Source organism: Diaphorina citri, unplaced genomic scaffold (genome assembly GCF_000475195.1).
Source record: "Diaphorina citri unplaced genomic scaffold, Diaci psyllid genome assembly version 1.1 scaffold108, whole genome shotgun sequence".
In the NCBI taxonomy this organism is placed as follows: Eukaryota; Metazoa; Arthropoda; class Insecta; order Hemiptera; family Psyllidae; genus Diaphorina; species Diaphorina citri.
The window spans coordinates 301,537-314,335 of record NW_007377545.1 but is presented as its reverse complement, the minus strand read 5'-3'; the positions used below and the strand labels follow the sequence as shown (position 1 = coordinate 314,335).

Below are 12,799 nucleotides of genomic sequence, written 5' to 3'. Positions count from 1 at the left end.
CGTCTGGCAGATAAGTCGTGATATTAAAAGTGGCAAATTGTTGCGAAATCGAGAAAAAAAGGGGAGGGAAGTAAGTAAATAAAAAGGGAAGGAAGGAGGGGAAAAAGGGAAGAAAACAGGAGGGGAAAAAGGGAAGAAAACAGGAGGGGAAAAAGGGAAGAAAACAGGAGGGGAAAAAGGGAAGGAAACAGGAGGGGAAAAAATAAAAGATAGATTGGGGAAATATTGTTTAGATAACGTCTAAGACCAAAATCCCTTCCTACGCGAAAAGATTGTTTTCTCTCGAGTGGGTTTAAATGCTGAAAGCTTTTCTTTTGGGATTGATTTTTCCCCCCTGAACTATCTTCTCCCACTTTCATTATTTTTACCTCGGTGGCGTAGTGGTCATGACGCTCGCCTGGTAAACAGGTGGGCGTGGGTTCGAACCCAGCCGAGGCATGGAATTTTATCCTCATTTCTTTGAGAATTTGACCACATAATAATTTTGCTCTAAGGGTTGAGTGGTAGAGAACGCCTCCGGCGTTAACCTCGCCTAGTGGTTGCCTTCCACTCAAGAGTCTATTTTTATTAGTATTATTAGATACCTATTTTATTTTCTAACCAACCTCAGTGGTGTAGTGGTTAGCACAGTGGACTTATACTGTGGAGGTTGGTGGTGCGAGTCCAAGTCAAGTCATAAAATTTAGCGTACTAAATGTAGTGGGGAACGGCACCCATCAAAATAAGGAAAGTAAAAATAGTTTGAAAACAACCATTTGTCAATTTTGAAAATTTGGACCGACTGCAATATTTTCTCATGACTAGTATCTGGTAAACAGGTGGGCGTGGGTTCGAACCCAGCCGAGGCATGGAATTTTATCCTCATTTCTTTGAGAATTTGACCACATAATAATTTAGCTCTAAGGGTATAATAATAATTCAGTTTTTATTGTACATAAAATTCAAACATGAATGTATACAACGTCGGTATGTTACACTAATACTAATAGGTACTAATAATAAAACTGGCGTTGAGTGGTAGAGAACGGGTTGAGTGGTAGAGAACGCCTCCGGTGTTAACCTCGCCTAGTGGTTGCCTTCCATTCAAGAGTCTGTTATTATTAGTATTATTAGATACCTATTTTATTTTTTAACCAACCTCAGTGGTGTAGTGGTTAGCACAGTGGATTAAAATGTGGAGGTTGGTGGTGCGAGTCCAAGTCAAGTCATAAAATTTAGCGTACTAAATGTAGTGGGGAACGGCACCCATTAAAATAAGGAAAGTAAAAGTAGTTTGAAAACAACCATTTCCCAATTTGAAAATTTGGACCGACTGCAATATTTTCTCATGACTAGTACAGCTCCGCTATACGTTAGTAATAGAAAGTAAAAAAGTGTTGAGGAAAGTTGGTTCATATGGAACCCTACTCAAAACTGAGCTCCACTCAGAATATTACAATATCAAAGCTGAATATTAAAACGGGGTTGAGAAAATGAAGTGCTCTGAAACAATTGACTTAATCAAGCATCATCCCCTTCGGGGTGTTCTCGTGTTGACACGGCATCTAAATGGGAAGTATCGTGTCTCTTCTCGGCCATCTGATGAGGGACTTGAAAAAAAAAAAAAAAAAAATGGCTGCGTTAACAAAATTTAACACATTTAGAGGTTTCGATATAGGGAAAAGTAACTGCCAAGGTCTTATCCTTCCGAGAGCGAAGAGATAAGGAAGACACACTGAGAAAAAAACTAGGGTACCGGCAGCCCAATCGGGTGACTGGGTTCCGGCACTCTAATATTGAACTCTTTATCGGGAAGCTTGACATTAGAATATAGCATTGCAACAGCCTAAATTAGGGAAAGTAACCCAATAATAGAGTTCTGTCACCATTTTTTTCTCAGTGCAGGATAGGAGAAATCCAGGAAGCTTGACATTAGAATATAGCATTGCAACAGCCTAAATTAGGGGAAGTAACCCAATAATAGAGTTGTGGCACCCTGTCACCATTTTTTTCTCAGTGCAGGATAGGAGAAATCCAGGAAGCTTTACATTAGAATATAGCATTGCAACAGCCTAAATTAGGGGAAGTAACCCAATAATAGAGTTCTGTCACCCTAAACTTGTGGCACCCTGTCACCATTTTTTTCTCAGTGCAGGATAGGAGAAATCCAGCCTTTCCGAAAACGACCCTATCTGTTTAGGATTAAATCCGGCCCGTGCGGAAATCGATTGCGTGACCTAGCGCTTACAAGGTTTAACGCAATCAAAATTCGGTTTCAACTTACAGGTAATCTAGTTGTAGCTTGTAACCTTTATCGACTCCATTAACCCTTTGAGGAGTAATGGGTCCAGGGGGACCTCATAAACCTTCTTAATCGTTTTATGTTCAAATTGTTGCTTCACGTTGACAGTTTAAACGCCCCCCTCATTTTCAACCTGATGTTACACACTTCTTGAATTAATGATGTCGTGCCTAAGCAAAGTGGAAAGGGGACCTTTTGGGGTAAATTGCTTAATTTGCGAATGTTTCTCTCTCTCTCCTCTTTTTTTCTCTCCTCTCTCTTTCGTTCTCTCCCTCTCTTCCGTTCTCTCCCTCTCTTTATCTCTCTCGCCCTCTCTGTCCCTCTCTTTCCCTCTTCTTCTAACTCTCTCCCTACAAAGAACGAAAATATTATCCAATATATTCTTGAGCAAGCATGCAGGACCTACACTATGGTCGATCAAAAGTATTCTAGACGCACCTTTAGGCCAGCCACTCACTATGACGTAGACCTGACAGGTACGCCTGATCAGGTCCGCCTGTCAGGTCTACCTGATTCCTGATAAGCACACACACTATCAGATAGATGTGACAGGTACGGCTGGAAAGTTTCCCCTGTCAGATCTACCTGATAGCAAGTGGCTGGCCTTAGAAGAACATTTCGAAAACTGAAATGCATGTATAACGAACCATTTAGCCTTTAGTTTCAAAAAATTATTAATGATTTAGCCTTTAGTTTCAAACTTTTAATTCACCCCCAACCTAACTCCATCCCCTCTCTGGTTTCAGATCTCTTCGCGCGGGGCGAATCCATCGACATCCATTTCGACAACAAAGACAGCGGCTTCTTCCTCAAGCAAACCCCTTACCCTACCCTCTCCCCCGGTCAGGCGCCCGACAATGACCGCCGACCGCCCAACGCCCTTAGCGGCGGCAACGCGTACCCTAACAGCGGCGGCAACTATTTCACAACCAACATCGCCGACGTTTCCAAAGGCGGATTTCTCCCGCCGAAGAAAATATTCAACGGGGCCGCCTACGACGATCGCGTCATAAGCGTTGACAAATTCACCGTTTTCGACAACAGCGTTGAGTCTTCGATCGCGATCAAAGTCAACTATGGCCCGTTCAGCACAAAGCAAACCATACCGTCGCCTTTCATTGTTCCCGACATCCCTCTGGGGTACTTTGGCAACGGGACAGAGTTTGAAGAGTCTGGCAACGTTGGACGGGGCCGGAGCGGTTTGGCAACGTCGAGTTCGTTGGATTTGAGCGTGCATTTGGTGCAGAGTGTGGTGCCCAGGGACAATCCGGTGCTCCGTGTGTTGTTCCATATAGGTGAGTACGGTTAAACCGGGTTTTTAGTCTCATTTGCCCACCTTTGTGGCTGAGTGGTCAAGAGTACTGACTCTCAAGCTGGAGGTGCTGGGTTCGAATACCGGCCAGGGTGGAAATTTTCTAACCGAAATTTTCCGTTCAAACTTGGAGTATTGGAAAAAGTAGACGCGGGTTTTTGAGTTTCCGAATAGGCATAGATGTAAAAGAATCCGCCTTGATGTATTGCAAAAGCCGTTCCAAGGTACAATATTTGAAGAAAAAAAAATGCTACTATGTATTTCTAGAATGAAATATATATTTGCTATAGAGTACCATTTTTCAAGGGTTAATTTCTATTGATCTTCCAATACAAAAGGGTTTGGTTATTGAACTTAAAATACAAAGAGGTTTGTTTGTTGAACTGGGAGACAAAAGAGTCACGAGTTTTGCCTGCGAAAATTTCCCATTTACCAAGCAGAAATTCCTTATCGAACGAAGAAGTTATGTCTAGAAACTCTCGACTATTATTATTTTAGACCATTGTTTCCCAACCTGAGGTTAATTACCCCTCTTAGGGTAAAAATTACTTTTGGAGGAGTAAAAAAAAAGACCCAATATATTTCTATACTAGTATTTTCCCTGCCTCTATTCTATGCTTTACTGATTTTAGGGGGTGATGGTTAAAATTGAACTTAAAATGGAGAGTAGGTAGGTACTAGTCTTAAAAAGGTTGCGAACCACTGTTTTAAACGAGCAATAAATTCAAATATTTGTGCATGCATCTACCCGATGAAAATTCCTTGCATTTGAGGAAATATTGCACAACTCTCCCCAGAGCGAAGCTCAACTCCGTACCCATATCGAACGAAGAAGTTATGTCTAGAAACTCTCGACTATTATTATTTTAGACCATTGTTTCCCAACCTGAGGTTAATTACCCCTCTTAAGGTAAAAATGACTTTTTGGAGGAGTAAAAGAAAAAGACCCAATATATTTCTATACTAGTATTTTCCCTGCCTCTATTCTATGTTTTACTGATTTTGGGGGGTGATGGTTAAAATTGAACTTAAAATGGAGAGTAGGTACTAGTCTTAAAAAGGTTGCGAACCACTGTTTTAAACGAGCAATAAATTCAAATATTTGTGCATCTACCCGATGAAAATTCCTTGCATTTGAGGAAATAATGCACAATTCTCCCCAGAGCGAAGCTCAACTCCGTACCCGCTTGCTTGCCATGCAGAAGGTCCAGGGTTCAAATCCCATCATCGAATAAAAAAATTGACCCGATTACATTACTTTCCTTCCTATAGGATAAGGAAAATACAAATTCATGATTTTATGATGTCTATCGCATGAGAGACCCTGTATTTTATTCTTTATTTTAAATCACCCTGTATTACAGTCTGGTTTTAATCTTGTGGTGGCGTAGACGGTGGGATGTTCGCACCGCAAGGCGAAGCTCTTTTCATTCCTTGATTAGAAAATCTTGAAGGAGAAAGATGTGTAAAAAAATTGACCCGATTACATTACTTTCCTTCCTATAGGATAAGGAAAATACAAATTCATGATTTTATGATGTCTATCGCATGAGACACCCTGTATTTTATTCTTTTTTTTTATAAGTTACCCTGTATTCCAGTCTGGTTTTAATCTTGTGGTGGCGTAGACGGTGGGATGTGCGCACCGCAAGGCGAAGCTCTTTTCATTCCTTGATTAGAAAATCTTGAAGGAGAAAGATGTAGGAAGGAAAGGAAGAGGGGGTTAAAGAAGAGATGAGGAAGAGAAAGATATAGGAGAATAGAAAATAAGAATGGAAGGAAAGAAAGTGGGGTTTAAAGAAGAGATGAGGAAGAGAAAGATATAGGAGAATAGAAAATAAGAATGGAAGGAAAGAAAGTGGGGTTTAAAGAAGAGATGAGAAAAAGATAGATATAGGATAGAAGCGATAGGAGCGGTAGAGACCCTTCCAAGGGCAGAGAATCTGTGGAACCCGGTCCCCGAGGACATGTTGGGAGGAAAATCATCAACCGAGAAATGATTGCTGAGAGCGTTGATGAAGGACAGGAGGGAAATCGGGAGTTTCATCAACAAACGAAGACTCAGCAGTTGCCAAATTCACAGTTGCATCAACAAACTAATCAAAGGAAGAGGGGGTTAAAGAAGAGATGAGGAAGAGAAAGATATAGGAGAATAGAAAATAAGAATGGAAGGAAAGAAAGTGGGGTTTAGAGAAGAGATGAGAAAAAGATAGATATAGGAGAAAGGAAAATAAGAATGGTAGGAAAGGAAGAGGGGAGGAGAGATGAGAAAAAGGGTGGAAATAGAAGGCAAGAAAAGGAGGTAATATGATGAGGAAAATAAGAAAAATGGAAGGACAGAGGGGTTAAAGAAGAGATGAGAAAAGGGGTAGAAAGAGAAAGCAAAGAGGGAATATGAGGCTGAGTATGGGGAAGAGAAGAAAGCAAGAAAACATAAAGGTATGGGGTGAGAGGGAAAGAAAAGAGAGGAGAGAGGGAAAGAAAAGAGAGGAGAGAGGGAAAGAAAAGAGAGGAGAGAGGGAAAGAATAGGAATTCCAAGAAAAGGAGAAAACGATGGAGAAAAGAAGAGGGGTATAAGGAGAAAATAGGAGGATTAAGATGTTGAAAAAAGGGGAGAGAGAGGAAAAGAGAAAAGGAAAAGAAGGAGCTGATAAAAGGGAAAAAGAGAGAGAGGAGAAAAGGAGGGAAGAAGAGGCGAAAATAAACGGAAAGGAAGAAGGGAGAGACCAGAGAAAATTGGGGACTTGACGAATTGGGAGGGAGAGAAAGAAAAGCAGAAGAAAATGAAGGAGACAGAGAGAAGAAAGTGAGCGACGGAATAGAAGGACGAGAAGAAAGAAAAGGAATAGTTGGGGTAAGAAAAGGTTAGGCGAAATGAAAACAAGGATGGAAATAGAAGGAGGCAAGAAAAGGAGGTAATATGATGAGGAAAATAAGAAAAATGGAAGGACAGAGGGGTTAAAGAAGAGATGAGAAAAAGGGAAGAGATGAAAACGACAAGAAAAGGAGGAAATATGAGGCTAAGGATGGGGAAGAGAAGAGTGGAAGTAAGGAAAACAGAAAAGAATGTGGTGAGAAGGGAGAGGGAAAGAATAGGAATTCCAAGAAAAGGAGAAAACGAAGGAGGAAAGAAGGAGGCTTAAGATGTTGAAAAAAAAGGGAGAGAGAGGAAAGAAGAAAAGGAAAAGAAGGAGCTGATAAAAAGGAAAGAGAGAGAGGAGAAAAGGAGGGAAGAAGAGACGAAAACAAACGGAAAGGAAGAACGGAGAAACCAGAGAAAATTGGGGACTTGACGAATTGGGAGGGCGAGAAAGAAAAGCAGAAGAAAATGAAGGAGACAGAGAGAAGAAAGTGAGAGACGGAATAGAAGGACGAGAAGAAAGAAAAGGAATAGTTGGGGGTAAGAAAAGGCGAAATGAAAACAAGGGGGGGGAGCCCAGGGACAATCCGGTGCTCCGTGTGTTGTTCCATATAGGTGAGTACGGTTAAACCGGGTTTTTAGTCTCATTTGCCCACCTTTGTAGCTGAGTGGTCAAGAGCACTGACTCTCAAGCTGGAGGTGCTGGGTTCGAATCCCGGCCAGGGTGGAAATTTTCTGACCGAACTTTTCCGTTCTTGGATAGGCATAGATGTAAAAGAATGCGTCTTGATGTATTGCAAAAGCGGTTCCAAGGTCCAATCTTTGAACAAAAAAATGCTACTATGTATTGCTAGAATGAAATATATATTTGCTATAGATATAGGTAATATTAGAGTACCACTTTTCAAGGGTTAATTTCTTCCAGGGTTCAACGGGTTATAACTTCCAATACAAAAGGGTTTGGTTATTGAACTTAAAATACAAAGAGGTTTGTTTGTTGAACTGGGAGACAAAAGAGTCGCTTTGCATATTTTTCAAGTACTCTCGAAAGTTTCTGGGTTTTTTAGTCCGGAAAAACAATACTCACAATAGTAATAATAATAATGATGGGATACTAATAGTAATAATAATAATAATGGGAAAATAAGGGAGTGCCCGTCTATTCTTATTATTTCTAGCTTCATCTTTTATTATTACTAGTAGCTCAGTGAACTGTACAACTCGGTAAAATGGGACCCCGTACCAGGTTCTCACTTTGTTGAAAAGAGTTTTCTCTTCTATCTATAACATGATCCGTTAAAAAATACAATTAATGAACTATAGCATGACCCATACAATGAATTACCTACCTATAGCATGACCCTTTTACTCTTCTGTTTCCAGGCTCCTCCAACACCCGTCGCTACTCGAAACAGAAGCTCTGCATCATTCTCCAAGTCTCCCTCGGATCCCACTTTGTTGAAAAGAGTTTTCTCTTCTATCTATAACATGATCCGTTAAAAAAATACAATTAATGAACTATAGCATGACCCATACAATAAATTACCTACCTCTATAGCATGACCCTTTTACTCTTCTGTTCCCAGGCTCCTCCAACACCCGTCGCTACTCGAAACAGAAGCTCTGCATCATTCTCCAAGTCTCCCTCGGATCTCGCACCCTCACCTCATCCTGTTCTCCGGACAACGAAGACGGGGTCTGTCTGGCCCAAACCACGATCCCGGCCACCTGGTGGACCCCATTGCCCAACCTCCCGTGGAAGAAGCACGTCAAATACCCGCCCCGCACGGTCAAAGTGTCCTACTCGGTGCTCGAGACCAAGCTCCCGCCAAGGACTCAATCTCCCGCGGCTAGAGGGGAAGCTGGAAATTTTGACGGGAGAGCGAACGTCGACTCCGGCGAAAGTCGAGGTCCCGAGGAATCCCCGCGTCGGCGCGGAAGAAGCCCGCTCTCGCCCGCCGGAAGTCCGAGTCCGCACGGTGAAGACCGAATGATAAACGACGACTATGCCAATGACGAAGATGACGAGGAAGCCTCTGAAAGAGATGGAGAAAGTGACAGCGAAAGAGTCGGCGAAGAAGATGGAGACAAACTAAGAACCGATGAGAAAGCTGATAAAAAAAGTCCCGGCAAAAGCAACGGAAACGAAGATGAAGAAGATGATGATTTGGCGGAAGAAGCCCGCTCTCGCCCGCCGGAAGTCCGAGTCCGCACGATGAAGACCGAATGATAAACGACGACTATGCCAATGACGAAGAGGACGACGAGGAAACCTCTGAAAGAGATGGAGAAAGTGACAGCGAAAGAGTCGGCGAAGAAGATGGAGACAAACTGAGAACCGATGAGAAAGCTGATAAAAAAGGTCCCGGCAAAAGCAACGGAAACGAAGGCGGAAGAAGCCCGCTCTCGCCCGCCGGAAGTCCGAGTCCGCACGATGAAGACCGAATGATAAACGACGACTATGCCAATGACGAAGATGACGAGAAAGCCTCTGAAAGAGATGGAGAAAGTGACAGCGAAAGAGTCGGCGACAAACTAAGAACCGATGAGAAAGCTGATAAAAAAAGTCCCGGCAAAAGCAACGGAAACGAAGATGAAGAAACTGATGAAGAAGATGATGATTTGGGTAGCAAATATGAAAGCAACACGCAATCTAGTCCGCCAGAAACTCATCGAGCTCACCGGGGTGAAAAATCCACCGCTGGAGGACGCAACGCTAACGATGGCGAACCAAACACCAACAATCATCAACCGAGAAATGATGGTAGTCAACATATTGGTGGACAAAACATTCGAGCTGGTGGAAGAATCGGTGGAACTGATGGTCAAACACTCGCTGACGATCCCACCACGGTTAAAAGTGACGCAAGGAACGCCGCCCGCGTCGATGCGTCGACCCAGAGCTCTGCCGCGCAGGTTGAACGCATCACAGACCGCGATAGGAGCGGTAGGGAATCTTCCAAGGGCGTTGGTAGAGAACCTTCCAGCGTCGACCCAGAGCTCTGCCGCGCAGGTTGAACGCATCACTGACCGCGATAGGAGCGGTAGGGAATCTTCCAAGGGCGTTGGTAGAGACCCTTCCAAGGGCAGAGAATCTGTGGAACCCGGTCCCCGAGGACATGTTGGGAGGAAAATCATCAACCGAGAAATGATTGCTGAGAGCGTTGATGAAGGACAGGAGGGAAATCGGGAGTTTCATCAACAAACGAAGTCTCAGCAGTTGCCAAATTCACAGTTGCATCAACAAACTAATTGCGTTGATGAAGGACAGGAGGGAAATCGGGAGTTTCATCAACAAACGAAGTCTCAGCAGTTGCCAAATTCACAGTTGCATCAACAAACGAATTCACAGTTGCATCAACAAACCAATTTCCATCAACAGCAGAAAGACCAGAAAGACATTGACGAAGACTCCAGCAGTGTCGGAAACTCAAACAATGGCGAAAACGTAAATGGCGAGGAAGGCGGGCACGACTAATTCACAGTTGCATCAACAAATTTCACATTTCCATCAACAACAGAAAGACCAGAAAGACATTGACGAAGACTCCAGCAGTGTCGAAAACTCAAACAATGGCGAAAACGTAAATGGCGGGGAAGGCGGGCACACTGCAAGCTTGCAATCTCCACCGCTAGGCGCTCTCGAGTCGCAGTGTTTGGGTCACCTGTCGGAGCGCGTACAAATCCGACCTCTCACGAGTCTGGGTTCGGTTCCACTCGTGCATGCTCGGGTCTCGTACAAGGAGTACTATTTGGATCGGAATTTGATCGTGCTGATTTCGCATAGGCCCTTGTACCCGCTGTCCAGACTACATATCCCGGTGTTTGTGTACAAGCAGAGCGTCGATTCGTTTGTACTGAGGTGAGTGGATTTTTTAGTAGTTTATAATTGAATGGGTGAAAGGCAGAGCGGACCAAAAATCGACTCATTGCGGACCTACCTATTGTATATCGTTGGAAAGAGTGCAAAAAGATCTATCGATTGGTCGCGAACTTCATTTTAGTGTTGTATTGAAACGAGAGCAAAAACAAAATGGCTATCTCTATTTAAACCTTAACTAGTCCTAAACTTTGACTCCATTTATCTCAAAACACTTTTTTCGACTTGGTCCGCTCTGCCTCTTGGCCATTCATATTATGTATTTATTGTTGTATTTTTTTTTTTTTTTTTTTTTTTTTTTTTTTTTTTTTTTTTTTTTTTTTTTTTTTCATCCAGTACAGCGTAATGGCATATTATTGCCAAGGAGTATCACACGCTTAGCACGATCGTAGGTAAGACCGGTCTTACCCCTTATCGGACTTGTTTTTAAATACCATTTCATTTTGAACGTGCTTACCTCTGAGTACGTTCTTTCCCAAGTACATTCTCAAAACGATCTCAAAAACTTGTTCATAAATACGGGTGTACCTCTTTCAATGGCAATCCTTGTTAGCTTGGATTTTTTTTTTTTTTTTTTTAAAAGCTTTCTTTTAGGTTGCAGGGTTGTCCTGGAGGAGCTCACAAGAACATTCAAGACCTCCTTGGTAAAATGGGATGGAATAGGAAGAAGAAGAGAGAGTGATAGGGAGAGAGAGAGAGAGAGAGCCATAGGGAGTGAGAAAAAAAAAGAAGAGAGAGAAAGAGAAATAGGGAAACAAGAAGGAAAGAAGAGAGAGGGATGAATTACAATGGAGGTATTAAAGAAAAATAAATAAGAGAGAGAGGGAGAGGGAGGGAGAGGGGAAGAGAACGAGGAATAGGGAAACAAGAAGGAAAGAAGAGAGAGGGATGAATTACAATGGAGGTATTAAAGAAAAATAAATAAGAGAGAGAGGGAGAGGGAGGGAGAGGGGAAGAGAACGAGGAATAGGGAAACATGAAGGAAGGAAAGAAGAGAGAGAGGGATGAATTACAATGGAGGTATTAAAGAAAAATAAATAAGAGAGAGAGAGAGGGAGAGGGGAAGAGAACGAGGAATAGGGAAACAAGAAGGAAGGAAAGAAGATAGAGGGATGAATTACAATGGAGGTATTAAAGAAAGATAAATATCGTATCCGTGATGTGATGGAATAATGATAAGATAACGATAGAGAATAGAAGGAGGAGAGGAGGAAAGGGAGGGAGGAGAGAGGAAAAAACATACAGGGTGGTCGGAATTTTTTTTAGAATACTCAAACCATAGATCCAGGAGGTCAATACAAGACTTTTTACTCTATGAACATATATGCCCTAAAATGCTTCCTAACCGAAATATTGATCAAAAGCTGTTATCATAAATCCGTGCCTGTGGAGCTTAATCTTATTCAAGCCAGAATGCTCGAAATTCACTACACCAGAGTTGTGCGGCTGATACACAGGCTTTTTTAAGCTTTCTTTTAGGTTGCAGGGTTTTCCTGGAGGAGCTCACAAGAACATTCAAGACCTCCTTGGTAAAATGGGATGGTATAGGAAGAAGAAGAGAGAGTGATAGGGAGAGAGAGAGAGCCATAGGGAGTGAGAAAAAAAAAGAAGAGAGAGAAAGAGAAATAGGGAAACAAGAAGGAAAGAAGAGAGAGGGATGAATTACAATGGAGGTATTAAAGAAAAATAAATAAGAGAGAGAGGGAGAGGGAGGGAGAGGGGAAGAGAACGAGGAATAGGGAAACATGAAGGAAGGAAAGAAGAGAGAGAGGGATGAATTACAATGGAGGTATTAAAGAAAAATAAATAAGAGAGAGAGGGAGAGGGAGGGAGAGGGGAAGAGAACGAGGAATAGGGAAACATGAAGGAAGGAAAGAAGAGAGAGAGGGATGAATTACAATGGAGGTATTAAAGAAAAATAAATAAGAGAGAGAGGGAGAGGGAGGGAGAGGGGAAGAGAACGAGGAATAGGGAAACATGAAGGAAGGAAAGAAGAGAGAGAGGGATGAATTACAATGAAGGTATTAAAGAAAGATAAATATCGTATCCGTGATGTGATGGAATAATGATAAGATAACGATAGAGAATAGAAGGAGGAGAGGGGGAAAGGGAGGGAGGAGAGAAGAAAAAACATACAGGGTGGTCGGAATTTTTTTTAGAATACTCAAACCATAGATCCAGGAGGCCAATACAAGACTTTTTACTCTATGAACATATGCCCTAAAATGCTTCCTAACCGAAATATTGATCAAAAGCTGTTATCATAAATCCGTGCCTGTGGAGCTTAATCTTATTCAAGCCAGAATGCTCGAAATTCACTACACCAGAGTTGTCCAGGGCTGGTACACAGGCTTTGAAAAAAATCGACCACCCTGTATAGATAATATAAGAAAGGAAGGAGAAAAGAGAGAGAAATAGATAGGTATAACAGGGAGAAATATGATGAAGATTTTGCTTGATATGTG

At 42.3% G+C, this 12,799-nt stretch overlaps 2 protein-coding genes across 2 annotated transcripts; both read left to right on the top strand.

Moving 5' to 3' along the window:
* Positions 1-947: 947 nt before the first annotated feature.
* LOC113465450 lies at positions 948-8,673 on the top strand. Its single transcript, XM_026819983.1, has 4 exons — positions 948-966; positions 3,028-3,576; positions 8,041-8,624; positions 8,656-8,673. The coding sequence occupies exons 1-4, from the start codon at positions 948-950 to the stop codon at positions 8,671-8,673; spliced, it is 1,170 nt and encodes a 389-aa protein (XP_026675784.1).
* A 7-nt stretch (positions 8,674-8,680) lies between these two features.
* On the top strand, positions 8,681-9,472 carry LOC103524626 (sarcoplasmic reticulum histidine-rich calcium-binding protein-like). Its single transcript, XM_026819982.1, has one exon. It carries the CDS (start codon positions 8,681-8,683, stop codon positions 9,470-9,472), a length of 792 nt encoding a protein of 263 aa, XP_026675783.1.
* The last annotated feature ends 3,327 nt before the right edge of the window (positions 9,473-12,799 follow it).